Genomic DNA, 26349 nt, shown 5'->3' with positions numbered 1-26349 from the left:
CAAAGTGGGTGCGTCATTGACGCTCGCTCCGTCCTCTGATTGGCTGCTACCGAATAAGTGTCACCGAGTGGGAGTGGCCGTTTTCAACATCAACAAAAGAAGAAAAAAGAGAAAGAGAGAATCATCAGATACAGTAGAGAAGAAAGAAAGAAAGGAACGAAGGAAAGGAAGCCAGGAAGGAAGGACGGACGGACGGACGAACGGAGCAGTAGAAGAAAAATAAAGACTATACGATGTGGATTTAACTAAACATTACAGGTGAACATCTGTCTTATTCAAAACACCCCGTAGTTTCATTATATGTATTAGCAGTGTTTAATTCTGAGCAAAGGGAATGTTGACTGTCGGATGGGAGGAGAAAGGAAATGTAGATGAACACAACAACCTCAAAGTATCTCGAATCTCGATATATATTACACATAAAGCCAGTGTTGAGACTATTGATCAAATGTGACGTGTATTTAACATCGTTTCTGTCCATAATGTGGTTCTATATGCGTATTTTCCGTGCAAAATGCTCGTATTAAAAGGGACATCGAAAAAGATTTTACATTCGATTATTCTTCACTGGTTTAGTCTGCATACTCTGCAACAACACAAATCAAGATCATTGTTCATTTTGTTTCATGGCTACATTTACAGCATTACATGTAATGTAGTTGCATCGATAAATCACCAATGTTTTTCGTATAATGTTCAGAACCTCAGGCTGGACTGGACTCTGTATACAACATACATTGCTTATTATCTTACATGGCCATTATGTAACCCGAAACGTACTATTAATAGGCTTTATGTATCAGAATAATTTGTATCCGTGTGTGTGTGTTTATGTGCGGACACACACTTGTGTATAACATTGTTTGTTAAACGTAGGCTACTAGTCTGTATTTGCTGCGAGGAATAACGCATTAATAGCTCATATGCTCGGTCGTATTATTGTACTCTGCGTGTAATAAATAGAATGTAAATATTTGGATTTGCGTTGGAAGAATTGCGCATTACATTGAGATGTTGTTGTTTTGGCCCGAACGTAAAACCAGCTGATCGGGAAGAATGAAAAAGGCAACCCCTCCCCCGCTTTTCAAATTACTACCATGTTATTACAACAAGGAACTGGGTATGCTTGTGTATATGCATAAACACACCGCACGGCCATGGTTTGGTTATTTGTTATTAATTAAGTGATGATGAATGTTTGGGCTGGGGGGAAAATCTTTGTTTTCGAGTCGAAGTAAGGAAGGCGTTAACCGACGAAATCTGACACTGACTGAATCCCAGCTGAGAGCCAGACATGGAGCCAGAGCAGAGCAGAGGGGGGTTGGGGACTTGGGGTAAAGCTTTGGTATAAGGTACTTTGTTGCCATGAGTAGAGCTCGCTAGCTGAACGTACACAATATGGTTGGGGAATAATATCGCAGGAGATCACACTGTTTTAATGTTTTATAAATGCAATGAACAATTATGATTAATGATTCAATGCCAATTATGTTTTTTTAATGTTTTATAACCTCTAGGGCCGGCTATTTGATAAACACTGATGCTTTTCACAGTCAAGATAAGAGGGCAAAGCACGGCTGCAGTTGATGCAATTAGTGGGGAATTTGATTACCAGTAGCTGCAGCTTGTCTGTTTTTACCGTGATATGTTTGTGAGTGTGAAAACTAAGGATTCACTGCTGCTGCAGAAGTCAGTAGACATTTTCTGGTGCTGCTTAGTTTGAATGGCATCAGCGATTTTTTTTAAAAATTCCCCATCTGAAATTGCCTTTGAACTTTTCTTTGGTAACGTAAGCCTAGAAGTCAGCCTTGTAGACATGATTGAGACAAAAATAAATGCCCGGTGCAAATCTTTGACCCTATCGGTAGGGCTGGGTAAACGCAGGCTATAACAGTAGTTACTATGTCACCTTTTAATAACAACAACACATTTACTTTTTTTCCCCAGTTAACATACTGTGATAAAAGGAATAAACCCGTACTGCATCCAGTGCCAAGTGTCAAGAGAGATGGACGCCTTCAAATTGATGAAAGAGCTGAGGGCGAATTATGAACAAGAAGTTTATTACCTGCCCAAGGAGACAGGGCTAGACTACATTGAATCCACACCACAGGTAACCTGATAGGCGTGACCTATAATTATACAACACATTGACGACATGATATATATTGTATAATGATGTTTGCTCAGTGACACACTTAATGAAGTGAACTGTGCCTCTGCATGTTATGTATGTCATGGTGTTTTTATGGTAATGCTACATTTGTCATTATTTACTTTTTTGTTTGTCGTCTTTTGTTGCTATTTTCCCTGTTTTGGCATAATCAAATTAACTCTTTTTGGTGCTCATATGATGTTAGCCAATGCAATTTGTACAAGCAAATTAACCAGGTTAAAACTCATCATGGATGTGATCCTGCTTTCCAGAATGACAGTCGGATTTCAGCTAAGTGTCGAGATGCCAAAGTGGAAGACCTGTGGAGTCTGACCAGTTTCTTTGGCTACAGCACCCAGACTTTTGTCCTGGCCGTCAATCTACTGGACAGATTCCTAGCCATGATAAGGGTAAACACAATTTAATTTATGATGATAATAAACTTAATTCACATACAGATCTGCCCAGCTGCAATGTATTGGGGTCATATTCTCAGTTGCAGTGTACTGAACATGTAAATAGTAGGCACACAATGAACCTGCTACATTTCAACACTAACCTCTTATATACTGTAGTCATTGGTATTATAGTCTCTCCCCCTGTGTCTTTTGTTCAAATTGTATGTGTTTTAATACAACTTGTACATTCTCCTCAGATTCAGCCCAAACATCTGTCCTGTGTCAGCGTCAGCTGTCTCCACATGGCTGCCAAGGTGACGGAGGAAGAGTGCAACCTCTCCTCCACGGACGAGCTCATCCGTATTGGCCAGTGCAAATTCACTGTGTCCGACCTCAGCCGCATGGAAAAGATTGTGTCCGAGAAGCTAGACTTCAAGTCCAAAGCGATCACTGCCTTAACATTTCTGCACTTGTATCACCAGATAGCACTTTCACACTGCACTGACAGGTGAGTGGTGTGTGTGTGGGAGGGGGGGGGAACAAAACATTCTCAATCCCTGACCTACTGGAACAGTATGTGCATGTCATGATGCAAAACAATGTTATGCGTGCAAAAATGTACAGAACAAGCTGCCAAATGTCCCCAAAAAGGCAGGAGTGATAACTACTGAATGGTGAAAAGGGGTTCCCACATAATATCTCTGAAGCATACATTTTACCATTGTAGGCTAAAAGTCCAAGTTGAGCAGCAGCAGTTAATTATCAAAGTGTCACACTGAACTGCACTGATAAGATTTGCTGCAGTCTGCCTTCATAACAAACACCTCATACTTGCATAACGCTGATAGATTTCAAAGTGATCTCAAGTGCAACTACATTTCTGTTGGTAATCACAGATTACAATGAGCTGTTCTATATCTAAAGGACAAACTTGTCATGGATCAAGTGAAACAACTTTGTCTCCAAGAAGAGAATGTTTTGTGAGAGCATGTTTATCTGCTGTTAATAAGATGAAAGTCCAGCTTCAGCAACTTAAAATAACCAACTCAGTTGTAATTATTCTTGATTAAAAAAAAGCTTAAAATTCCTGCATAGTTCCTGCAAGTGTGACTCAAGTGTTTACTAATGCAATTCATATAACGTCTTTTGATACGACTTGCCTTTTATGTTTTTGCAGGAAGGAGCCACTAAGTCTGGATAAACTGGAAGCTCAGCTCAAAGCCTGCCTGTGTCGCATCTCATTCTCCAAAGCCAAGGTAGGATATTGTCTTAGGAAGCCTAATGCTTAATTATTTATGCTCCATCGTACGACGGTGTTGCTAAAATTTCAGATCTACAAGCTCACTATGTGTCACGAATGCCACTCGTAGCTCTCCTACCTTATATTTATCCCATCTATGTAACTTTCTGTGCCTCTCTTTGCTCTGGGTTTGTCTCATTTCTGTCTGTCTTGCCGTTTCTCTCTCCCTCTCCAGCCGTCCGTGCTGGCCCTGTCTCTCCTGATGCAGGAGATAGAAGCTGGTCAGTTAGCAGACATGTTGGAAATAGCACATCACGTCCAGAGACACCTCAAGGTAAACGCAACTGAATAAGTCCCTTAACTGCCCCTTAGGGCCTTATCTCCAGTACAAGGACACCCAGGGCCAGACATTATCACATTTGCACACACACGATAAACGGAATACAGGGTTTCAACAGATTGTGACTTTCGAGATAGCAAAAGTATAGCATCTTTGTAGATGCTTTCTTTTCTTTACTGGGTACTACATTTCATTGCAAATTACACTGACTGCAACATCAAACATGTTAAATACACCTGTATTTAAGTTGTCCTTTGTCAGCAACAGAATCCGAAATCATGACCCACTTTTGAGAACTGACCCACTAGTTGAGAAGCAAGCAGTCATAGGAGTCAAATGACATTTGGTTTGTAATTTAACACAAAGCCGCAGGTCATTATTAATGACAGGGCGTAACATTTATGACAGGGCATGTCATTTTAAGATCATCTCCTTCCTTGTAGTTGTTTGAATTCACATTCCAGTTGACCCTGTGCCATGCACAGCGGTACTGTATTTAGAATAGCATGGGGTTATTCTTAGTTCAGTGACCTGGCCATGGCCGTGTCTGTAGAGGTCTGGAGGTTTAGAATGCCTTGGCAGTCACCGTCTAGTTGATGCTACGGACCAGTGTGGCAGTTTGTTATCCTGCCCAAATCTTGTTTCCGCTGACAGAGACTATTATGTAAACTGGTGTTGTGTCGCCTCTCTCCACAACCTCATAACCCCAGGGAAGGGCAAGGGTTTCTGTGCTCAAAACAGAGGAAAAACCTGTTATTGAGAACTCCGTGGTCTGCACAAGAGACTCTTGCCACGGCACTGTGGTTCACATAATTTCTTGCTTGCATTGTTTGTTTTTATTCTGTTGGACACATGAGCATCAGTGATAATTACTAGACGCAAGGTATTAACATCCAAATTGTTAGGGTCAGCTAAACATTTATAATGAAAGCTGGCACCTAAGTGTCTCCATATAAATGCTATCCGTATAAACAGTATAGCAGTACGAAAGCATAAACACGCGTGTTGTTTTTCCAGATCTCAGACGGTGAGCTGCTGTACTGGTGTGACCTGGTAGCCAAGTGTCTCTCGGACTATGCCTCTCCCGAGTGCAGCAAGCCAAATCACAAGAGGCTGGTGTGGATCGTGTCCCGCCGGACTGCCCAGAACCTGCAGAGCAGCTACTGCAGCGTGCCGGAGCTGCCCACCATCCCCGAGGGGGGCTGGGATGAGAGCGAGAGGTAAATAACGCAGTTTTTCTTTTTAATACTACTACCTTGTTTCTTCCCTCTTTCCCTCAAATACATTCTAGGGTTGTAGCTAATGATTGTCATTATTGAATAACGGATATGTAGAGCAATGCAATACTCTCTAATTTATACTCTGTTGTATGGTGTCCCATGCAGACAATTGCTGATCTATATAAGGTAACTTTAGCTGCAGACACTGTCATACATATATACAAATAAATCATCAGGCTTTACACTGCCAGAGTTGAGGGTTCCATTCTCTGTGTAACTTGGAGGCACCTATATACAGTGCCACAGTTTAAGGTTTCAGTTCCCCACTGATTCTAGCCATGCTCAGATGCCTCAGAGTTCATGGGAAAGTTTTCTAAGTTCCACACACAGCTCAGTTTCAAAAACAAAACAAAAACCAACCCAGCTATGATGAGCTGGATCCAACACAGAAGTAGCAGCCATGGCACTGGAGTACAAGGCCTACGTCAGAGCGCGCTTGGCACGGAACATTCTATGGAAATTACTCAGCAGTTCACCAACACAACAAACATCCATTTAAAGGAACCATCCAGACACGCCCTCTGCATGTGTCACTAGACTTGACATCATGTCGGTTACTCTACTCTTACGACAGCACTGCAAAAAGTTTCCGTTTTGAAATCTGGTGTCAATTCTTTGTATTTTGTATAATTTATTTTGTCTGATTATTGGATTTGCTAATTGAACAGATTCAGCTTCGAGACAATTTTGTACAACAATAGATAATTTGGGGACAACTCAGGAATAATATTGTTTCACATGAAAAAAACAAATTGTTTACTTTTTTGCTACTGGACTATCCAGGTCAATTACTTGCCGACAGTTTTCAGACTCTCTGTACTGCTCTTCTTATGAAACTAGCTGGGGAACAAGACAGGGAGTTTCTTGTCTATTGTAACTGCACGTCACGCCTGGTTGTATTACACACAAGACAACCGTCTGTCTGTCTCCTCCTTTTTCCCACTCCTTTCTAACAACGCAGTATCTATCTATCGCTCTCCCTTTGCCCCTGGTTTCATAACACCCACTACACCTCCTGTGGACTCTCATATCATTGCCGTCAGGCAAAAACCTCTTATTGCCAAACTTTCTTTTTTTGTTGAATGAATGCCCAATTTTGTCATACTATATAGTGGCACGCATTTTGAGCTTGTAGATCTATGTTTTTTTTAATCCTGAAAAGTAACAGTTCCGGACTTTGAGCTGGCTAATGCTGTCTGGACTTGCTCTCACACACTTCCCTCGTACCTCCAGACATGACCGAGATAATGAGTCTTTGTCGTTGGTAACATCCTAGCAACCACTGTAACTTAGTTTCCGTGACGTCAGAGACAGGGTTAGGGAGCAATGTTTCGTAGCAGTGTGGTAGTTAATGCTAGTAGTGGTGTAGTCAGTGGATGTGTCACAAGGCTGAGTGACAAACACACGACCAACTGATGCAAGTCAAGAACAGATGACAGACTGATGTTGACCAACAGAATGAAGTCCATTGATCAATGGATGCAACAGTTAATCAAAGTATTCAATATAATTGATAAGTTATCCATATTTTGGTAATGTCATGGGCAAAAATGTTGAGCCAAGGTCAGCTATTTTTGCAAACACCATTTGTGCGATGAAGTACAGTATAAAATAGGTGTTAAGTGGTTAATTGATTAGTTGATATGTAAATAAAAATCCACTTCTCGGTTATTTGTTTGATCAAAAAAGTAATCGATAGGATAATAAATCACCAAGTAAAAACACTAGTAGTTGTAGCTCTACATTCATTAATCAGTCAACAGAAGCAAAGGCAGGAACTGTAACTGCACTGGGAGGAGGGCAATTCTGAGCCTCCTCTTTCAAGAGTGATGTTTTTCAGGAAAGAAAACTTCGTTCTTCCAGTGATTATTGAAATGCATAAATACTAAATATGAACCCCTCTCTCCTTCCAGCGAGGACTCCTGCGAAGAAATGAGTTCAGGGGAGGAAAGTCTGAGCAGCTCTCCGGGCAGTGACGCAGAGGGTCTCTACTTCCCTCTCCACCTCCGCAGCCAAAAGCACCGCAAACACCTCAACCCCTAGAACACAACCTCCACCAACAAGTGCCTCGTTTTGAAGAAGAAAACGCCACCTTTCTAACGCAACAAATACTTATTTAGCCAATATCTTTATTTATTATTTAATATTACTAAGGGTCTGTGCTACCGTTTGGCCAGGACCGCATACTGTAACTACAACTATATTGAAAGCAATCATACTGTAGTCTTCAAACATAAGGACCCAGTTCAGGAATTGTACTGAGGTAAAAAAATATATAGGTAAATTGCACAACGATGGCAGCTGAAAACGATAAAAAAAAAGAAACCTGTACTTTCTAGTAGTTTTTAGGACTTATTTTAGTTAAATAGCTGGTGGTGCATGTTGGGATATGTCACATTCCAGGCCACTGGAGACAAAGGAACATGTTGAATCTTTTTTGCCAAGTTCATTTGATCATAGTGCTTTTATTGACAAAAGATCGATATAATTTGTTTAACAGAACGCTGTTGTTTTGACTGTTGTAAAACAAGACTTTTTTTATGATGTCAGGGTTTTTCTTCTTCCCGAGACTATTAATTTGCACAGGTTTGTTTGTTTCATATTAAGTGTTATATCATTGGATGGCTGAAAAACGGTTAGTTGGTGCCTGTTGAGAGAAGAGATTCTTTGACGTTACAGTATTTTTTTTGTTCCTTTCCTCAATGTAATTTGTTTGATAATCAGCTCTATCCTGTTGGAATATTCAGTATGTATTCTGGAACATGATGGAGGCACATTTTCAAACATTTACAATGTTAAACGTCCAGGTATCCCTTTCAAGCATAGCGTTTAATACCCCGTAACCGTTGTATGGCGGTGTCACTCCTCAAACATGGCCAATCTGCGAGCTCTGCAAAGCTTGTAGATACTTGGGCAATTTTCGGCGAGCGACGCTGTTGTGCGACAAAGTAAATGAGGCTTAAGCCCCATGATTAAAACTTAAGGAGCAAATCTCTGATTGTTTGCATGGTGTTATGATCAGAAATGTTAGTGTGTGGATGTATGTATGAGTCTTGTGAAAACGTTTAACAAAATGCCAATTTAGGAAGTAGCGTTAACCTTTTGGTGTTTAGAGCTCTTAAGTGGGAATGTTGTATGGAATAACATGTTGACCGTGAGTCACAAAAAAACCGAAAAAACTTTACAAAATGTAAAAAATGTTGATATAAAAATATGTAAAACTGTACATAATGTAAAAAAAAAATACTGTGAATAGCTCTTTGTAGATAACGTATTTATTCATTTTTTTTGTCAACTGTATGAAAAAAATATCTTTTAAAAAAAAGTTATTTTTTAAACCGTTTTCCTGTCATTTGTTTTAACAATTTACTATCTGGAAGAGTTAATTTGGTGAATGCCTGGTTTGTGTGTTGGGGAAGACAGACAAGAACTCTCTATTTAGGCTAGCAAATCATTCAAAACGAGAGGAAATGCCACAAACAGCCAATGAAAAATCAGCCTAATTCAGTCTACACCCAATGCCACAAAAGCCAGAACATTCAACATTTCATAAATGCATACACAAATAAGTTAACTCACACGAACACAGAATATAAACGGTAAAATAAAACAAACATGGCCGCCATCAAGACAGTGTTTTCTTACCATTCTTCAACAACATCTTTTTATGAGGGCGAGACACCAAGTTTGGCTGGAGAGGAACAAGCTTCACAAAGGGAGATGAGGAAGACCCACACCTGGTAGGTTAGCATCAGGAGTGACGATAAGAGTTCAATCCAGGAGCCCTTGTGCTGACAAAGGCCCTGATAGACGTCACATCTTATTGTTTCATATTGGGGGTCCACATCGATGGCCTAAGATTTCCAAGCAGCTCCAAATCAGTCATTAACATTTGAGAAAAGTCCTCTTATATTAGGGAGATGAAGGCACTGGAAAAATCCAACTGATGGAAGAAAAAAAATAGAAATCGGGAAGTGCAGGTCAGTATTACAAATTGAAAAGTTTTGGAATTAGTGAAAAAGAAAAACGGTTAGTCATTTGTTCTTAGGTAATTCCTTTTCTCACTTCTCATTCAATGAGAACCATTTATCTCGCCACGGTTTTCGGAGGTCATTTCCAGTAATGCAGGAATATCACAGAATCCAAAAAGGATATTTAGAAATCCATTCAGAATAGACAATTTGGGAAGATGTGGAAAATCTTCCCAAAAGAGGTGGTTAATTCCTATGTTCTGTTCTTACCGTTTAAACGTCCTGTGGTGTTGTCCCAAGCTAGTATGTCATACCAACACCACCTTCACCTTTTGTAATTCCTCAGTGATGCCACAAAATAACTCAAAATCCCATGCGTGACTTCTTCTTCTTGGGTGTCTGTAACTGTGTTAGACTCATCCTAACCCCCTTGGCAGGTTGCAAAGAAAAATATGGGAGAACAGAGGGCTGAGAGAATCCCATTTTGGCCATGGGGTCCTGGGGCGTCGATGGGCGAACAGAGGGCTGAGAGAATCCCATTTTGGCCATGGGGTCCTGGGGCGTCGATTTGGGAACAGAGGGCTGAGAGAATCCCATTTTGGCCATGGGGTCCTGGGGCGTCGATGGTGGAACAGAGGGCTCAGATAATCCCATTCTGGCCATGGGGTCCTGGGGCATCGACGGGAGAACAGAGGGCTCAGAGAATCCCATCCTGGCCACCATGGGGTCCTGGGGCGTCGACAGCAGTGTGTTTTGGGAGTCGAGGGGAGAGGAGGACTGCAGGGCGGGAGTGGCGGAACGCTCGGGGGTCGTCGGACCGATGTTAGTAGCCGTAACATTATCCACAGTATCATTCTGTGGCTCTCTGGATTCCTCCTGGGTACAAAAAAAATGAACATTAGCCCTATTTATACCTGGCAATACTACGCATCTCAATTAGTGTCCACATATTATTTAGCCAGTTTATATGTACACATTTACGCAGTGCATTCTGGGTACACACCTGAACGCACTGCTATCGTGATGAGTTTCCTACTCAAAATGTATACGGAAGAAGGCAAGCCACATTGTGTTCCATTACCAACTATCATCTAAATCGGTGGTTCTCAATGTCAGGTCCTTGGGGGGTTTCCAGAGGGTCCCCAGCTAAATTACTGATAGTTTAGGAACCAAATGGACATTTATAAGTCTGTAACTTTAAAAGAACACTGAGGATGTCGTAGATTTGGGCTGTGGCCTAATGCAGTGGCACTGTCAGGGCGTAAAAAGTGTGGGGACAAATGTTTTTTTGTTTGAAAGGGGGGTTCATGACATAGCAGGGCAGCTCATGCCTACAGCCAGCATACAAAGAATGATGAATTGTTAGTGTGTATTAGCTTGTCTGACACCTTGATGAGACTGAGAGAGCAGATGCAGTTACTGCACGTAGACTAGACTACAGCCAGAATGGTCATTGCAGCGAGACGCAAGCATGCAACTCCGGTCGGGGAAGATACATAAATAAATAGACAAGTCATCCCCCGATAGTGCAAGACTCTTCTGACCCCCACTCAAGTAATTTAAAAGTAATAAAAAAACAAAAGTCCCTGCTAGTTTAAATGGCAAGTTTAATCATCTTCTAATCGAGGTGTTTAATGAAGTGGTTAATTTTATTTGCAGTGTTATTTCCTTTAATGTAGTGTGTAAATCAGTAATTATCACATTAATGCATGTATGTGTGGTATGTGTACTATGTGTATGTGTATAGTACATGGTTAACAAAGCTCTCGTAGGTGATAGATAAATCGTATATTGCAGATTGATTGTGTATTAGCATTTAGCAATCAAAAGTAGCCATGATTAGATGACATGAAAATAGAAACCATCACCTGGCACAGGCTGACAGTTGAGTATACTTGTGTGGCAATGAAGTAGGATAAGAATCTGTGTCTGCACGTTCCATCTTACCTGGGGTGGAGCCAAAGAGCCCAAATTCTCCTCAGACTGTTCCACGGGCAAGTCAGGAGAGCGATTGTGCGTCCTTGCATCCAGCTGCTGTTGTTGACCTTGTTCTCCTTCTTCCTGCCTTCCTGCCATAGAAGCCAATGAGTCGGCAAGATGTGTTGCCAACGTACTGGACTGGGATATAAAGTCCTTCTCAGACAAGAACCCACCAAAAGTGCTGTCAAGGTCAATGTCGTACCACCCGTCAACCCCGGGCGCAGAGGAAGACCAGCCGGAACTACTTGAGAAGCTCCCGGAGAATTCCGATGTACCGGAGGCTGCCCTCCTCCTCCTCTTCTCCTCCTTCTGTCTCTTTCTTTTACTCCTCAGCGAATCCATTTTCGCCCCCTTGTTCATTCCCAGGTGCTCTTGCCACCACTTGTTATACTCCTCCTCCCCCCCCTTCCAGGAGACGGTCAGGCGCTCACTGAGATCATCCACCCACACATCGGGGTCCACAGGGTTGGGCAGGGGTACCTGCTCAATAGTGCTGTCGTTAACCAAGACCGACCCCGTTGCCATGCACTCCCTCATGTCTTGCCTCAAGCTCGCCACGCGCTGCTCCTCGATGGCATCTCTGCTCTGGTTGTCGTGGAGGCGCTGAGGAAGCGGGAGTTTTCTGGTTGGGACGATGTGGTAGGTCTGGGGACGTGTGTTCACGTGTTGCGCTTGCAGATGTTTGTTCACGGGTTGTGTTTGCAGCTTCTTTATCGTCAGTTTCTGTAGCCACCGTTTCCACGCAGCAAGGGCACCTTCGCTGAGTTGTACAGACACACTTGGTGGATCGGTGCATTCAACATCAATGTGACTCAAACCGTCTGTGTTTTCCCCCTCAGGGTGAACGGGAAGGACAGTTTCCTGTGTTCCGACATCAGCGTCTTTATCAGTCGATTGCGAATTTGGCAAAAGATTCTCGTCGCAGTCGTCTTGTTCGTCACGTTCTTCATTGACGACCACCTCTAGGCCCAAGGTGGCCAGGATGCGGCGTCGAGGGCCTTCAATCTGTGAATCCTCAGAGGAAGACCCAGACAATCTCCTCATCCCCCTCCCTTGTCTGCCGATGTCCATTGCAGGTGATGGAAACTGCGGCTGTTCCTGCTCTTGGGTTTCAGGCACAAAACTCTGAGACTGAGTTGGCCAAATGACATCCTCATCGCTAGACGTGTCCATTACCAATGGCTTCCCGTCCTGCAACAGCAGTGTTCTTTCTTTGACCGTTGGATTTGGATTGGTGGATTGGATTGGAGCTTCTGGCTGTGGTTGTTGCTTTTGTGGAGACTTGTTTATTCCTCCTGACTCTTCCTGCAATGTCCGTGCAATGTCGTTCTCCTGTTGTTGTTGTTCAAGGATTTGGTAGAAAATATCTCCCGCCTCGGTCAGCTGAAGAACCCAGATGCAATCCACACCGCCACCTCCACCGCCACCATTCTTCTGGATACATGTCAGACCTAGCAATAGATAACCATTCTGGGTTAGTGCACATTACAACCAGAGGAAAAAGCAATGCACATTCATGGACCTGATCAGATGTCTTGTAAATACTTTACATCATGTATTATTATTAATGACAGCATTTATAAACAACAATAACCATGGAGAAACTATCCATACCTGCAGCAGGCTGCGATATTCTGGTGAGGGCTGCCTGCTGGCGATGAGGGATTCGAACAGGCAGATGTGTAAGACTGTCCCTGGGTCTGAGTAATGTCTGGGGAGCACCAACTCTAACACAGGCCTCAGCTCTGCCACCTGCAACACATACATTGTCATTTGTTTTATTGCGTTTTAATCCTCAGAATGTTTCCTATCAAAAATGTAAAACAAACTCATGCATTAAAGCAAAATAAAATCTCACGTGTAAGGCCAAGTCCTATTATGTGACACTGATTTGTGAAACAGTGTAAAAGGAGCACTACTCACACTAGCATAGTTCCCTAAACTATTAACACAATATGTAAAATGATGTTTTAGTAATACTGTTCCTGTTTTATACCGTCTGTCAACCAGATGAAGAAACAACCAGATTAAGAGACTTTAACCTTTGCTTTGATGACACTAGACCGGTGCCCGGCTGTAGAGCATAAAATCGGTAACAATGGAAGTTGGAGATCCATGCCCCACCTGGCTATGCAATACCCGTTGTACCCATGTCACAGTACCCATTCCACCCATCTGTCTGTGTACCTTTTATGCCCATATATGGAGATTTCTGTATCTGTCTCCCTTTATTCCTATATATGGAGTTATTTGTCAGGCATGTCCAAATATGGAGTGTTGTGATGTCAGAACAGGCCAGCTCCATATATGGACCCTGGCCAGGGGCCCTGTCCAGAGCCCGGGGCAGAGAGAGGCCCTTTGTGGCGGTTCTGGACAACCGTGGGTCTGACCGACTCGACACCGGGCACTGCACTCCCTGTGGGGGTGTGGAACGCGCGTCAAATTTAAAGTAACGGGACGAACGGTTCTCGAGTTTACAGACATACGTACACACAGAGACATGGTGCATTTATAGATAGATATCCGAGACCATTAGGTTTTATGGAAAATGCTTCTAAACATATAGTTTGTCCACTTCAAATGCTTGAATCTTAAAAAAAAACTGTAGAATGACACAATCATTCTATAGTTGTGGCCCTTGGCCTAATCTAGTTGCCCCTGCCCTAAACGAATGGGGGGGGGGGGGGGGGGCTATGTCAACTTCCTGTTGATTTGATTTTACGGTTTGAAGACCCAGATACTGTCTTCTTCCTGATACAAATGACAAAATATTTAAATGGCGTACTAGGTGTTATTTGATCATTTGCTTTGTTGTTTGGGATTATTTATGTGCTAAAAGAGTGTCAATGAGGAGACTATTTTGGATAGTCAATTTCTACAGCAACGTAACTACACAACCCAAACCAAAGTGTCAGCTGCTTTTCCTGTTTTTTATGATGGCCTACTGTAAGTGCCTGTCACAAATCAAGTCTTCTTCTCTCTCTCTCCACTCCTGTCTAGACAACACAGAATTCCTTGGACGCCCGTTCCCATAGGGGGCCGCGGCGGTAGGTGCCGAGTGCCAGCTAAGAAGCAAAAGAAGAGCAAAGAAGAGCCCCGGCTAACTGTGCATTGTTAAATTAATCTCGGGATCTCGGTCTTGGCTACAAAGAAGTTAAAATAATCATAACATTGCTGGCGGGAGGAAATCACCCAACTCAATTTGTGCGGTTTTAGATTTCTTTTAGATTAATCAATGCTATTGAATACCTGTTATGTCTGTGTGTTGGTTGGTTGAACCAATGAAAAGTAGTAAAAGGCAATTCGGAAAAAACCTCTTAACCATTGGACCCTCAAACCGTCTGCTAAAACAGCTAACTCAACCACCTCTCATGCAAGACAATATATAAAGTCACAACACCAACTTTGATGAGGCATCATTACTTTGTTTTCAAAATATAAGGTTTTCTTTTTTTCGTTCTTCCCGACAGCAGAGATGAGTTATATCAGAAAGAAGAGGGGAGGGAGAGGTAGACGATTTATAGGTTAATGGTACACCTCAGGCAGCTTGAGGCCCTGGCGTGCCAAGAGGTTATTGCTTCTCCTATGGAAGAGCTATAGGGCCCGACAGATGCCAGACATTTGGGTCGATTTGGAGAGCCCGACATGACAGATTAGAAGTTTCTATTTGAGAACTTAAAAGAACAATATCATATATACATATCTTAATTACACAAGTAAGACGCGCAAACGCGGGAAGCGAACGCAGCTCGTGTGTGTGTGGTTGTGTGTGTGTGTGTGTGTGTGTGTGTGCTACAGCTGCGCCCTGTGTGTGTGTGTGTGTGCTACAGCTGCGCCCTCTGGTGGCGGGCGGGTGGTGTAACAGCGGGACAGACACACACAGACAGACAGACACACAGACATTCAGCCCTTGCTGTCATAGTAAGTGGCTCACTGCGTTCGCAATGATCGCACGCTCTGCTTGCGCAAGTAATACATCGTTTATATGGGCCATTCTATGTATCACATTTTGTCATTATGTATGAGCTTAGATCTGGCAGACCTTGTAAAAAACAATTACAAATATTGGAACGACCAATATTGGTCGGGCTCTGAAGAGCCATTACTTAATATACTTGAACTAGTACACTGTATTATATGCTCTGTGGCCAGTGGATTATGTAGCCCTGCTCAGCAAATCAGTCTATGGTACAAGGTCAGGTGTTCTGTTACTGATTGACTCAACTGTGGTCTCCAATGTTGAGGTCTACATGATGTTGTTGTTGTTTTGAATGGAAAGCAGGGTGAACGTCTGTTGTTTTACAATTTGCAATACAAATACAGGCGACTTGACTTGATCCGACTAAACGGTAGAATGGTTATGCAATTTTGAAGGCCTTATTATTCACATTTGTCTATCGTTTTCTTTCTTGCCATTTTATGCTATCGTTTATTATATTTTTATTTTATATTGTTTCTTTTTTTTATCTATTCCAAATCAGATTACTGACATTTCTATCTCATGCTGTAACTTGTAAAGCAATTTGTAATCCTAATATTTTCAAAAGTGTTTTACAAAATTTGTAAGTTTATAAATAAACAAAGTTTATTATGATGCTAATATCAGACATGATGGTGCCATCATCTCAGGAGAGGGTTCTCCTTTTAATCTCTAGTAGTAAAAAAGAAAATAATTTCACCTTTCATTTAGCCTTTAAATTAAATTAAAACAATTGTGAATTCAGGTGTGCCTTGATATCTTTTACTTTCCCTTCGTGCGCACACACACACACACACACACACACACACCCCCCCCCCCCCTACTCGACTCTTCACCACTCATTCTCCCCCTAGCATTTCAAGCATGTAAAACATGTTTAAATACCATGCTAACAATCCCATGCAAGGAAAGAACGACTGAACTTTCAGCGGTTATGTAACCGACTGGGAGTTGACCCAGTGCTGCGATATATGTCAATGTGTCACGAATGTGTGAACAAGTTCTTCTTGCATGTAATTTTTGTCTGAGCAGTGTTGGGTGCACTCACTGCACTGCATGGGGGATGTAATGAGAATGTATAGGTGATATAACAGGGACATGCTGTGGATATATTGGGAAGCTGTACAGGGAAGCTGTACAGGGATATAATGGGACATTTGGGAACATAGTGGGGATATAAAGATGACTATGTCCCCCGTTAGTTAGTCAATCAATCCAATTACATTTATTTAATCTCTCTCTCTCTCTCTCTCTCTCTCTCTCAGAAATAATCTTAAATAAATGTCACTTCACAATATTGTGACATTATGTCAATATGTGACTTTCAGATTTGCACGTTGAACAGCTAATTTAGGCCAGAAGAAGTTAGTCTAACTAGTTATAGCCAGGGGATGAACCACTTGAGCAAGCACCATGATATCTAACTAAAATTCACAAAATGTCTGAATGAATGAATGTCTGAAACACTGTCGTTCCTCCTCACTGCCTGCACCAATCGCTCTCACTTTCCACACAGGCAATGACCATAATATTAGGTCTATTATAATTTATGCTATTTGCGTATTTGGTATATAATATATATATTGTCACTGTCGGGTAGAAACCATGTATGTCCAAAAAAGAATAGAACATAGTGAAGATAGCCGACCTTCCTCGATGCAAAAGTAGGGCATTGGAAATACGGTCTTTGCCGGCAACGACAATATACTACTTATTTATTCTTAAGCTGCATAGTAGTTTCCGTGCATTTTCACACTTTCCAGACCTGCATAGGAAGTGTTTTTTTTATATATTATATAAAAATGGTTGGGGATTACATATTGAACATTAAAGGTCTCACCAGCGAGTATTTCACATCGAAACTATTAATGCCTCTTTCATATACATTGTGGTGCCTTTAGTCACGGGTATATGAGACTGAATCACTGAATATGAGAACGGGGCGATGCCCCAAATAAACAAACTGAAAAACACACAACCGATGGGTTTAGAACTAAACCCAAGTGATTCCCATCCGCCTCTGAGAAAACGGTATTCATTCATTCACTAGGACACTGGTGTGGCAGATGGTAAACACATCTACAGTAATGTCATCTATATACCTGAATACTGGAGCAGGGTGAGGTCCTGTGAGGTCTGAGCACCCAGCACAACCTTGGTGGTGCTGCTGCTGGCTCCTCCCAGCACACAGGAAGAGGAGGAGCCAGGGAGGACATGACCAAACACGGGCGGGTACTCCATCATGTGTTCCCACTTCAACATGGGCACGCCAGGGACACGCTCGTCCAGGATGTAAGCTGAGAACTAGAGAGAGAGAGACAGACAGACAGAGAGAGAGAGAGAGAGAGAGAGAGAGAGTCAGGAGTCAAGAAGGAAAGGTGAAAAAGTAGGGGAATGGAGAGAGAGGGACGACAGAAGTGTGACGAAAAGGGTAAAAGAGTATGAGAGTAAGGGGAGAGTGAACGCGGGAGGGAGGTATTCGGGGAGGGGACACAGGGAGAAGGAAAAGAAGAGGGGAAGAAGGTTAGGTTGAGAACAGATATATGGATATATGAGAAGGGGAAAGGTTGTGGCAGAAAGAAGGTGGTGGGAAGTGTGTGTGTGTGTGTGTGTGTGTGTGTGGTAACGAGGTGGTGGAAGGTGTGTGTGACTGTGTGTACCTGTGTGGTGACGAGGTGATGGAAGCTATGCGTCTCTCTCAGGTATTTGGTGTTGATGACCCTCTCCCCACTCTTACAGTCTGGACCCTGACCCACACGGAACAGAGTGTGACTGGACATGGGGCTAGTCTGTAGGGAGGATGGAGGACAGGCAGAGATAGAGAACATGAGCAGAGAAAGTGTTGGTTGTAGACCAGAAGCTACACTGATTGTTTTCACTTAAACAAACAAAAATTAACAAAATGAAATGAAAAATAAACAAAATACATCTACATCTGCCTCTACTAGACAATACAAAGTATAACTAGACAGTTTTACAAAGCAGGAGACAAAGGGAGGACAGAAAAGTACTAAAATAACAACCCAGTTTACGTGCAATACTCTGTACATTTAAATGGTATTTTTTATCTGATTTCCAAAGCTGAAGTGGTCCTCAAGTGAGGACCACTGCATTGAGGACCTGATGTCCTTACCCTGATGTCCTTACCCTGATATCTGTGAGATCCGCTCCCGTCCTGTCCGCGTACACCATCACTCTGGGGTGGCCCGAGAAATCACACCATCGCCATGGAGACTGGGCGTTGAAGTACAGGTTACTGTCCTCCTCTCTGACTTTCTGCATCCTGACGGGACAGAGCATCATCTATTGATCACTTTGGGCAAGTTAGCCATGGTATAACGTCGCTGTCGGGTCGGGAATATTCTATGTGCACGTTACTTTTCAGGAAATGGGGGAAAGAAATCATTAAAAATATATATATATTCTAATAAGTTTTGTCTTCTCAACATCTTGTCTCTCCATAGCAGAAGATCTGGTTTGACAATTTCTGTCAAAACTAGCAGCACTCCACGTATTCACAATAGAGGAGAATAGATTTTAAAGCTGCACTGTGCAAGCTTTTTAAGCAAAGACTGAAAAATGTGGAAACTATAAAATGCAGCTTTTATTGCCATAAATACTGCTGTGAGGTTATTAGCCCTCCTCACCCTTTGCCGACAGTCCAGAGATGAGCTGCTCCACTGTTACTTGCTACCAGAACTTCACCCAGAACATGGGGACTGACAAAATAAACAATGGTTAATTAACGGATATATTCATTCATAACAGAAATATTATGTATTTGTGCACAGTGCACATCTGCCTTCAACAATCCATTGATTGATTGACCTTTCTATCAATCCATACTTCCATATATTTGACAGTTATAGTTATATGTTATATTTGACAGTTCTACATTATCTATTAATCAATCAATCTATCCATATATCTACCTATCAATCCACCTCTATAGAGCGCCACAGTCCCGCCCCCTTTCAGAACGACGGGAGACCCAGAAGAGAATTTCCCATGCATTTTTCCCATAGACGTTTCAAAAACGATTTATTTAAAGACCTGTAAGCCTCAGACAAAGCCGACTGGGATCGTGACAAATCATGACAACAAATACATTTGTTTGGGCCGAACAAATAATTAGAAAGAAGAAGAAAAGGGCAGGGTACTTTTTTGTTGTTGTTTTTCTTCTTTGTAATTATTTGTTTGGCCCAAATGTTGGCTTTGTCCGAGGCTTACAGATCTTTAAATTAATACTTTTTGAAACATCTTTGGGAAAAATGCATGGGAAATTCTCTTCTGGGTCCCTCGTCGTTCTGAAAGGGGGGCGGAACTGCGACGCTCTATACAGTCCATCCAGTCCTACCTGACGTTGATACAGGAAGCCGGCTCTCTGGTCTCGACCACCTGCAGTAGACGTGGTGTCATTGTCTCGTCCAGTCTCCAGACCCCACACAGGTAGTCTGACCGCACACCAACACAATCTGCACCCAAGCCATGCCGTTATTTCAACCAGGGCAGCAACCAGACGTGGGTAGAGTAGCCGAAAACCGCACTCGAGTGCAAGCATTGTTACTTTAGAATGAGAAGACTTAAGTAGAAGTAAAAAGTAGTGATATAAAGAATTACTTGAGTAAGAGTAACAAAGTATTTAGTGAATAAACTAGTAACCCAATACTGAGTAACCTCTCATTTACCAAGGCTAGTTGCCAACATACCCCATTTGTATAATCATTATAGGCATTAAAGGCTACATCACATCAATTTATAAACTGTTCACGTGGAGCCAAGCAATTAATGTGATTTTGTTTGAATGTTGTTTGAATGTTTGAATGTTACTTTTTACAGTAAGTTGGCCTGGTTGTACAGTATTTGAATACATCTTCTTCTGAGCTGCTTGAGTATGGCAAAAATACTAATAATTATGATGATTTTAGTCTAGTCAATATGGGGATCACAATTACTCATTGACTATCGAAACATCATGTATTTTAAAGAAAAGTTCTGCCATCTTTCCAAAACAAAATGACAACTAAAGAGAGACCAAGAGGATGTGCCAATTCAATATGAGTGTGTTTACAGTTAAACTCACATTGATTGAGCAGGGAGGCAGAGGAGATCTGTCTGATGGGTCCTTTGAGTTGAAAACAGAGTGGTTTGTTGCTTGTTGTGTCCAGATAGGCAGGCTTCCCTTCCTTGACCTCCACCACCACCTTGTGGAACTCTGTGGTACTGCGTCAAGGAGCTAGACCAGTCTACTTGTTGCATGAGTATTGTTTTGTAAACTTGGAGCTTTCATCATTTTCATGATGTATTAACTAAATATATATATATAAAAAAACTTTTAACACAAAATAAGGAACCTTTAAACGGTTTCCTTTTACAATTAAAATTAAGAAAAATGTCTAACACTCCGTTTGCAGGATCATAGGTTTTAACCACTTCTTAAGGCCCTATTCAAAAACCCATCTACAAGCTAACAACGCGTCATATGAATTTAGGGGTACCTGACATGAACATGTTTTGAGGACCACTGCATTATAACACATACTGTATGAGGAGCGGCTCTAGGAGCCAAGAAATCCACGTAACATGTATCAGTCTGTGGCTTCTCTAAATGTAAAAATGAACCAAAGGATACTGAGCAGGCTGAAGGCTTCTTTCCCGGGGTAGAGGAGACAGCCTTCTGTGCTGCCCTGTGTGAAGGGGACGTACGCTAGGGCGCCCCCTATGGTTTGCTCATTCAACTGCAGTCTGTCCCTGTGCTGATTGAGCTCCTCTTCGACCAGGCTGGCCAGCAGATCGACGGGGACGTCGGGGATGACGTCGTACAGCAAGTTGCTGTAGGCGGTCAGAGAGCGGTTAAAGGAACCGTACTCGCATCTGGAAGGAGAGACAAATACATTTATATGTATAAATACAAATACATTTTTACATATGCAGAAATAGAGATGTCCTCTCACAAAGTTGAGCTATAAAAGCAGTGGTTCCCAACCTTTTCCGGCTCAGGGCCCTTTTGGAAGATCTCAAAAGAGTTTGAGATTGCAGATGTTAAGAGCATTATTTATTTTGATGATCGATCAATATAACTGACGTAGTGTCCTTTTAAGATGCCATCTAATTGGAACCACAACGAATACTCAATTTTCAAGGTTTTAAAAACATTAAATTAATGTTCAAATCATTCAAATCTTATATCCTCAGGGATAAAAGGGGTGGGAATCGAATATATATACAAACCGTTGCACAATTGATAATGCAATGAACGCTGTATTCATAATTAGTGGTTTCACTAGACATGTCAGCTGGCCCCCGCCATGACCTGAAGATCTGTTCATGGCACACTCTTTCACTCATAATGGCATTCATTCTATCCAAATATTATAATAAGGTGATTACGTCTTGTATGGCAGTCTGTCCATGAAACGCCTGGTCCTCCACATGCTTGATGCATTTTTTGCATCATATCTGGCTTCATTTTTTGCACCGACTCTTGTGTCCTTAAACTGAAAAGAGACGTATAGAAATGTTCAGGTCACGTCACACTCCAGAATGACGTCGCTCACAGCACCCTGTGAGATCATACATGGACGCTTGAACTCCCATGAATGCTAGTGGGTCCCATATCCTGGGACGAACATTCAGCCAAAACAGCAGATTTATGTTGTGCACTTGTAGATTGGCCATTTCTTTTAGAGGTGAAAAAAAAAAGCCAGGTATAGAGCCCTGGGGGACACTGTCAACAAAGTATATGTTAACAGTAACACTGAGGTTTTTAGTGTGTAGTAACTCAACACTGCAGTCAGCTGTTTTCTGTTAGGCTCGCTGGCCAACATGAATGTAGTCTAGTATGTTTCTATTTCTAATGCTGGACCAGCTATTTCTGGTCAGCTATTTCTGGTCAATAGACTTTGTTGCTGTCTGCGTGTCTGGCAAAACATTTAACCGGGGCATGGGATTCAAAATGGTGGTACATTACAGTTTTACAGATTCCACTGCCTTTTTATTGCTCTTTTGCCATTTGTATTCCCTTTGTGTCTGTCTCCAATATCACCATTCACCACACACACACACACACACACACACACACACACACACACACACACACACACACACACACACACACACACACACACACACACACACACACACACACACACACACACACACACACACACACACACACACACACACACACACACACACACACACACACACACACACACACACACACACACAAAATGTGTGCACCCACACAGTATAGGGTTTATCTGTACAGCAGCTATTGCATTTTGATTTTGTATCGCAATTTCTATTCTGATTTTAAATCTGAATATTTCAATTTTATCCAAACCTTTGAGGAAGATCAAAGTACTGCACAAATAGTGCAATATTGCTTCCAGCTGTATCGCATTAGCATGCGACAAAAACACTTGAATATTTAGGGATGACACCAAGGTCTCAGAGGCACTTGCCCATCGGCCAAGTACAGCCTAGGTCATGTTCTACTTGCCCAAAGGTCATGCCCACTTTCCCGAAACATAAACCACCCATTATAAAATGATAGGTAAAATTTGAATTACTGTTCAATTTAACACAGGACTCTCATACCTAAATTTGTATGCCAAATACCTACATAGCTATGTATATGAATATGGGTTGACACTTGTTATTTCTGTTGACACAGAGATTTAAGCTAAACTAACCTATAGTTAGAAGTCCTATAGTCTGCCCCCTCAACTATACTGTACAAATACTATTTTACCCATTTTGCCCACCATGCAGAAGTTGTGGGTTCGAATCCACCGTGGTGCATGCGGCTTTGTCGAGCATGTTCTATGCGAACACAATTGGCTTGTGTTCGGGGAGAGTGATTACAGTAACTGCATTTTATCGTACGGCTGGACCTGTCAGCCGGAGGCTCTACATCCTCCCAGTGGGGGCTCCTCACTGGCAGGTGAGTCAGTAGGATACAACAGCAGTGACAACACAGAAATGTGTGTGGGGAGGAATCAATTAGCATAATAACAAAATATATAAATGTTTCTCACCTCATTTCTTTTGTCATGGAAGAAGAAGTGCTCTCCCAACAATTGGCTTGTGGAGTAAAAAGCATCCTCGTAGTTTTCCATGTAAAAGTTATGCATCTAGAAAAGCATGTAATGATAAACGTACACGGTCAGGTCTGACATGTCAGAAAGTGCCCCACAGAACATCAGGTAGGTTGACAGTACACAAAATTTGATTTCAAATTAGTGTTCACAATGTGAGTAATGTGTGTACTGTATACCATAGGTATATACAGTATACAATAGAAACCCATTTGTCCAAAACCCTTTTGCCCTAACCCAGATGAAAGTCTTTTGTCGTGTCTCACTTTAAATGCAGAGTGCTGAGGATGCTTTTTCTGATGGAATGCAGCCAGTTGAATTTGTAGGGCATTGTACCCTCATACCCAGCATGTCAACAAGCATTCATATCTTCTGATTTGACCAGCAACAGAAATAGCTGCTCATACTGTGTGTACAGCACCAGAGCAGATGCATGATGATTACCGATACAGGGCAGGTCACGGACTGCAACTTTTGCAGAGCAGCGCTGCTACAGGTTATGCAGAGCCCCTAATAAATAAGAAACCTGGCTACTAGTTTAACAGCTTCTTCCTTACATCATAGAATGTAGCTTTGCCTGTAGAATTAGGACATAATGTGTTTGTATTGTAATGGATTAAATGCATAACAATGTAGGTTTCCTGCCCTGGTCTGTGTGTTCCTTTCATAACTACTGAATGAATGAATGAATGAATGAATGAATGAACTCACATGGTGTATGAAGTCCATGTCTTCTGGGGAAGGTGAAGGGCATGTCAAACCTATGAGAGAGGGCAGTCATGCAATAAGACAAAGCCATAAAGTTCTTCTGGCCTCTATGAAGATAACAATATTGCCACAAAAAATATATATATACATATATAATATCGGGTTAAGTGGTTAATCAGACTAATCGATTGTCAATTATGATTTTTGTTTTGTATTTTGTTGTATGGATTTGTTGATATATAAGGAATAAAAACAATATACACATGCATATATTTAACAAAACTCTGCTCCTCTGTTAGTGTTAATCAATTAACCTACATGAGCAAGATTAGTAAGTGTGTTATTGGTTTTAAATGTCGATTATGACACAGAATATATTATTTATAATAGGAAAATGTCATATTTTCTGTTAATTGCCCAGCCCTATATCATAGCCCACATCTATCACACCAGTGAATACAGTATATTGATAACCACTAGATTGCAGTGAGTGAGGACTCTAATCAATAGTAGTTTACAAATAAATATACTGGGGCTAACAGTAACAAACCTTTAATACCGGTTTTAGGAGACAGAAGAGGCACTGGCACAGGCTCTGTTGGGAGCCATGTTTCTCCTCTGAACTGATGGCTGGTTGTAAATGTCCAGTCAGCAAGTTGACTGGACCCATCCTGCAAGGACAAGGGAAACCCCTGAAATACTGACAATAAGACACAGAGCCTGTTTTGCTTTAACAGTATCACACTCACACAGAGACCTAAATAATAAATATTGCATACCGACATTAATTGAGGGCACGGGATGTATTAAATTCATGTTTATCGCAATGTGGCAAAATGATAGGTCCTTTACAAGCAGTCCAGAAGAAGAAAAAAAAACACATTGATATTTGTTATACACATGGTTGTAACAATGTCTCCACTGGACCTGTATCCCATTTGTAGTATCCATTTGTAAGGGATTTGATTGATCGATTCAATACTCCTGCTATAAGGAGAACACAAAAAGTTGTTTTCAATTCATTATGGTCCTGTGTATTAAATACACCAAGACACTTAAATTCAAGACATACAATAATGTACAATACCATGCATGATGCAAGAACACATCATATATACCATGCATGATGCAAGAACACATCATATATACTAGTAGTAGCAATGAAAACACATGTACAGAAAACAGTTTGGGGGGCATTTCTGGTAACTTTATACAGGGACCAGTAACCAGTTACAAATTGCAGATAGTTTTGAAAGAGGGTAGGAGTCACACGTTGACGTTATTGAAGTAGTTTGACAGGCCCATTGCTAGTTTCTGAACTGCCATGATGGACCAGAGCTTAATGGGGGACCCCCATTAAGCTCTGGTCCATAGCCTTACTGCTCTTGCTGCCGTTGCTCGGCATTAGAGCTATGGATCAGAGCTAGGACCCCTGCAGGACCCTTGTTTACCTTTTTACGACCAACAGCGTGGTCGTATCGTCCCCATCCATTCGCGGTGTGCTTGAAAACTCCATTCGGCGGCCCGGAGTTGAAATACGTGGGGAAAAGTTGATGCGGGAATTTAGAATCCATCTGATAAGGTACGGGGTCCGCCCCGCCCCGGGGATGTGATGTATCCAAAATGACTTTTGTTACAGTAACATGATTTGACGTTATTTTAATTACGGCGACATTTACATCTTCTTATGTTCTTGACTTCTTCTAGTCAGGAGTCAGGACAATTGTCACAACGTGTCCTGCTTCACATGACAGCCTGCCATGAACACGTTTCTCATACATACTAGTTCGACACACTTGGTTATGGCCCCCAAAAATGTAAAAGAGAAACAAATAAGAGGTCCAATAATCCAGTGATTTTGGTGTATGCGTCCCGAAGTTGCAGACAGTATTCCTTTTAAATGTTTTGGTAAATCCTTGTTGCGTCTCTCACTCATTGATGAAAAGTTGAAAACACGTGTGGACATTAGGATTAAAACATGCAGCAGCCACGGCCGGAAGTACAGCGTGAGCGTGGTGACGTATGCTGCAGCTGGTTTACAATTACAACACATGAAGAAGAAATATGGGAGCAGCGCCTCCTGTGGCCACTCTGGATAAAAGCAGGCATACAATTACTGATCTGTACTGGTTGTCAGTTAAAGTGGGTTCCCCGGATCGGGCAGAGCAGAGCGCAGACCCCCAGGGTTCTTGAAAG

General features: G+C 41.9%; 2 protein-coding genes across 4 annotated transcripts; one reads left to right on the top strand and one right to left on the bottom strand.

Moving 5' to 3' along the window:
* The first annotated feature begins 106 nt into the window (after positions 1–106).
* Positions 107–8751, top strand: ccng2 (cyclin G2). Its single transcript, XM_083794140.1, has 8 exons — positions 107–258; positions 1948–2113; positions 2428–2565; positions 2811–3061; positions 3731–3809; positions 4029–4127; positions 5151–5353; positions 7327–8751. Exons 2-8 carry the CDS (start codon positions 2009–2011, stop codon positions 7454–7456), a joined length of 1005 nt encoding a protein of 334 aa, XP_083650266.1. The 5' UTR covers positions 107–258; positions 1948–2008; the 3' UTR covers positions 7457–8751.
* A 139-nt stretch (positions 8752–8890) lies between these two features.
* taf1c (TATA-box binding protein associated factor, RNA polymerase I subunit C) lies at positions 8891–26077 on the bottom strand. Of its 3 annotated transcripts, XR_014571013.1 has the most exons (16): positions 25605–26077; positions 24704–24824; positions 24157–24206; positions 23386–23481; positions 21734–21840; positions 20976–21217; positions 20427–20558; positions 19701–19818; positions 18991–19062; positions 18491–18626; positions 18004–18132; positions 17446–17647; positions 12979–13116; positions 11332–12815; positions 9655–10260; positions 8891–9356 (listed from the first exon to the last, which is right to left on the bottom strand). XR_014571013.1 is itself a non-coding variant. In XM_083794138.1 (15 exons), exons 1-15 carry the CDS (start codon positions 25725–25727, stop codon positions 9748–9750), a joined length of 3663 nt encoding a protein of 1220 aa, XP_083650264.1. In that variant the 5' UTR covers positions 25728–26077; the 3' UTR covers positions 8891–9747. The 3 variants fall into 3 exon arrangements, 2 of the variants coding, with proteins under 2 accessions (XP_083650264.1, XP_083650265.1); XM_083794138.1 differs by having other exon boundaries at positions 8891–10260; XM_083794139.1 differs by having other exon boundaries at positions 8891–10260; positions 24713–24824.
* Positions 26078–26349: the final 272 nt, after the last annotated feature.

The sequence above is a fragment of the Protomyctophum parallelum genome (genome assembly GCF_964188405.1).
Source record: "Protomyctophum parallelum genome assembly, chromosome: 21".
In the NCBI taxonomy this organism is placed as follows: domain Eukaryota; kingdom Metazoa; phylum Chordata; class Actinopteri; order Myctophiformes; family Myctophidae; genus Protomyctophum; species Protomyctophum parallelum.
The sequence above is the reverse complement of the archived record's forward strand: the minus strand, read 5'-3'. Positions and strand labels throughout refer to the sequence as shown.

Bases quoted from the DNA above. Each gene is read 5' to 3' on its own strand.
- ccng2 (XM_083794140.1), top strand. From the start codon at position 2,009: ATGGACGCCTTCAAATTGATGAAAGAGCTGAGGGCGAATTATGAACAA. The intron at 3,810-4,028 runs GTAGGATATTGT...CTCCCTCTCCAG, and splicing joins TCTCATTCTCCAAAGCCAAG to CCGTCCGTGCTGGCCCTGTC. The intron at 5,354-7,326 runs GTAAATAACGCA...CTCTCCTTCCAG, and splicing joins GGCTGGGATGAGAGCGAGAG to CGAGGACTCCTGCGAAGAAA.
- taf1c (XM_083794138.1), bottom strand. From the start codon at position 25,727: ATGGATTCTAAATTCCCGCATCAACTTTTCCCCACGTATTTCAACTCC. The intron at 17,648-18,003 runs GTACACACAGTC...CTCTCTCTCTAG, and splicing joins ATCACCTCGTCACCACACAG to TTCTCAGCTTACATCCTGGA. The intron at 12,816-12,978 runs GTATGGATAGTT...ATCTATTGCTAG, and splicing joins AATATCGCAGCCTGCTGCAG to GTCTGACATGTATCCAGAAG.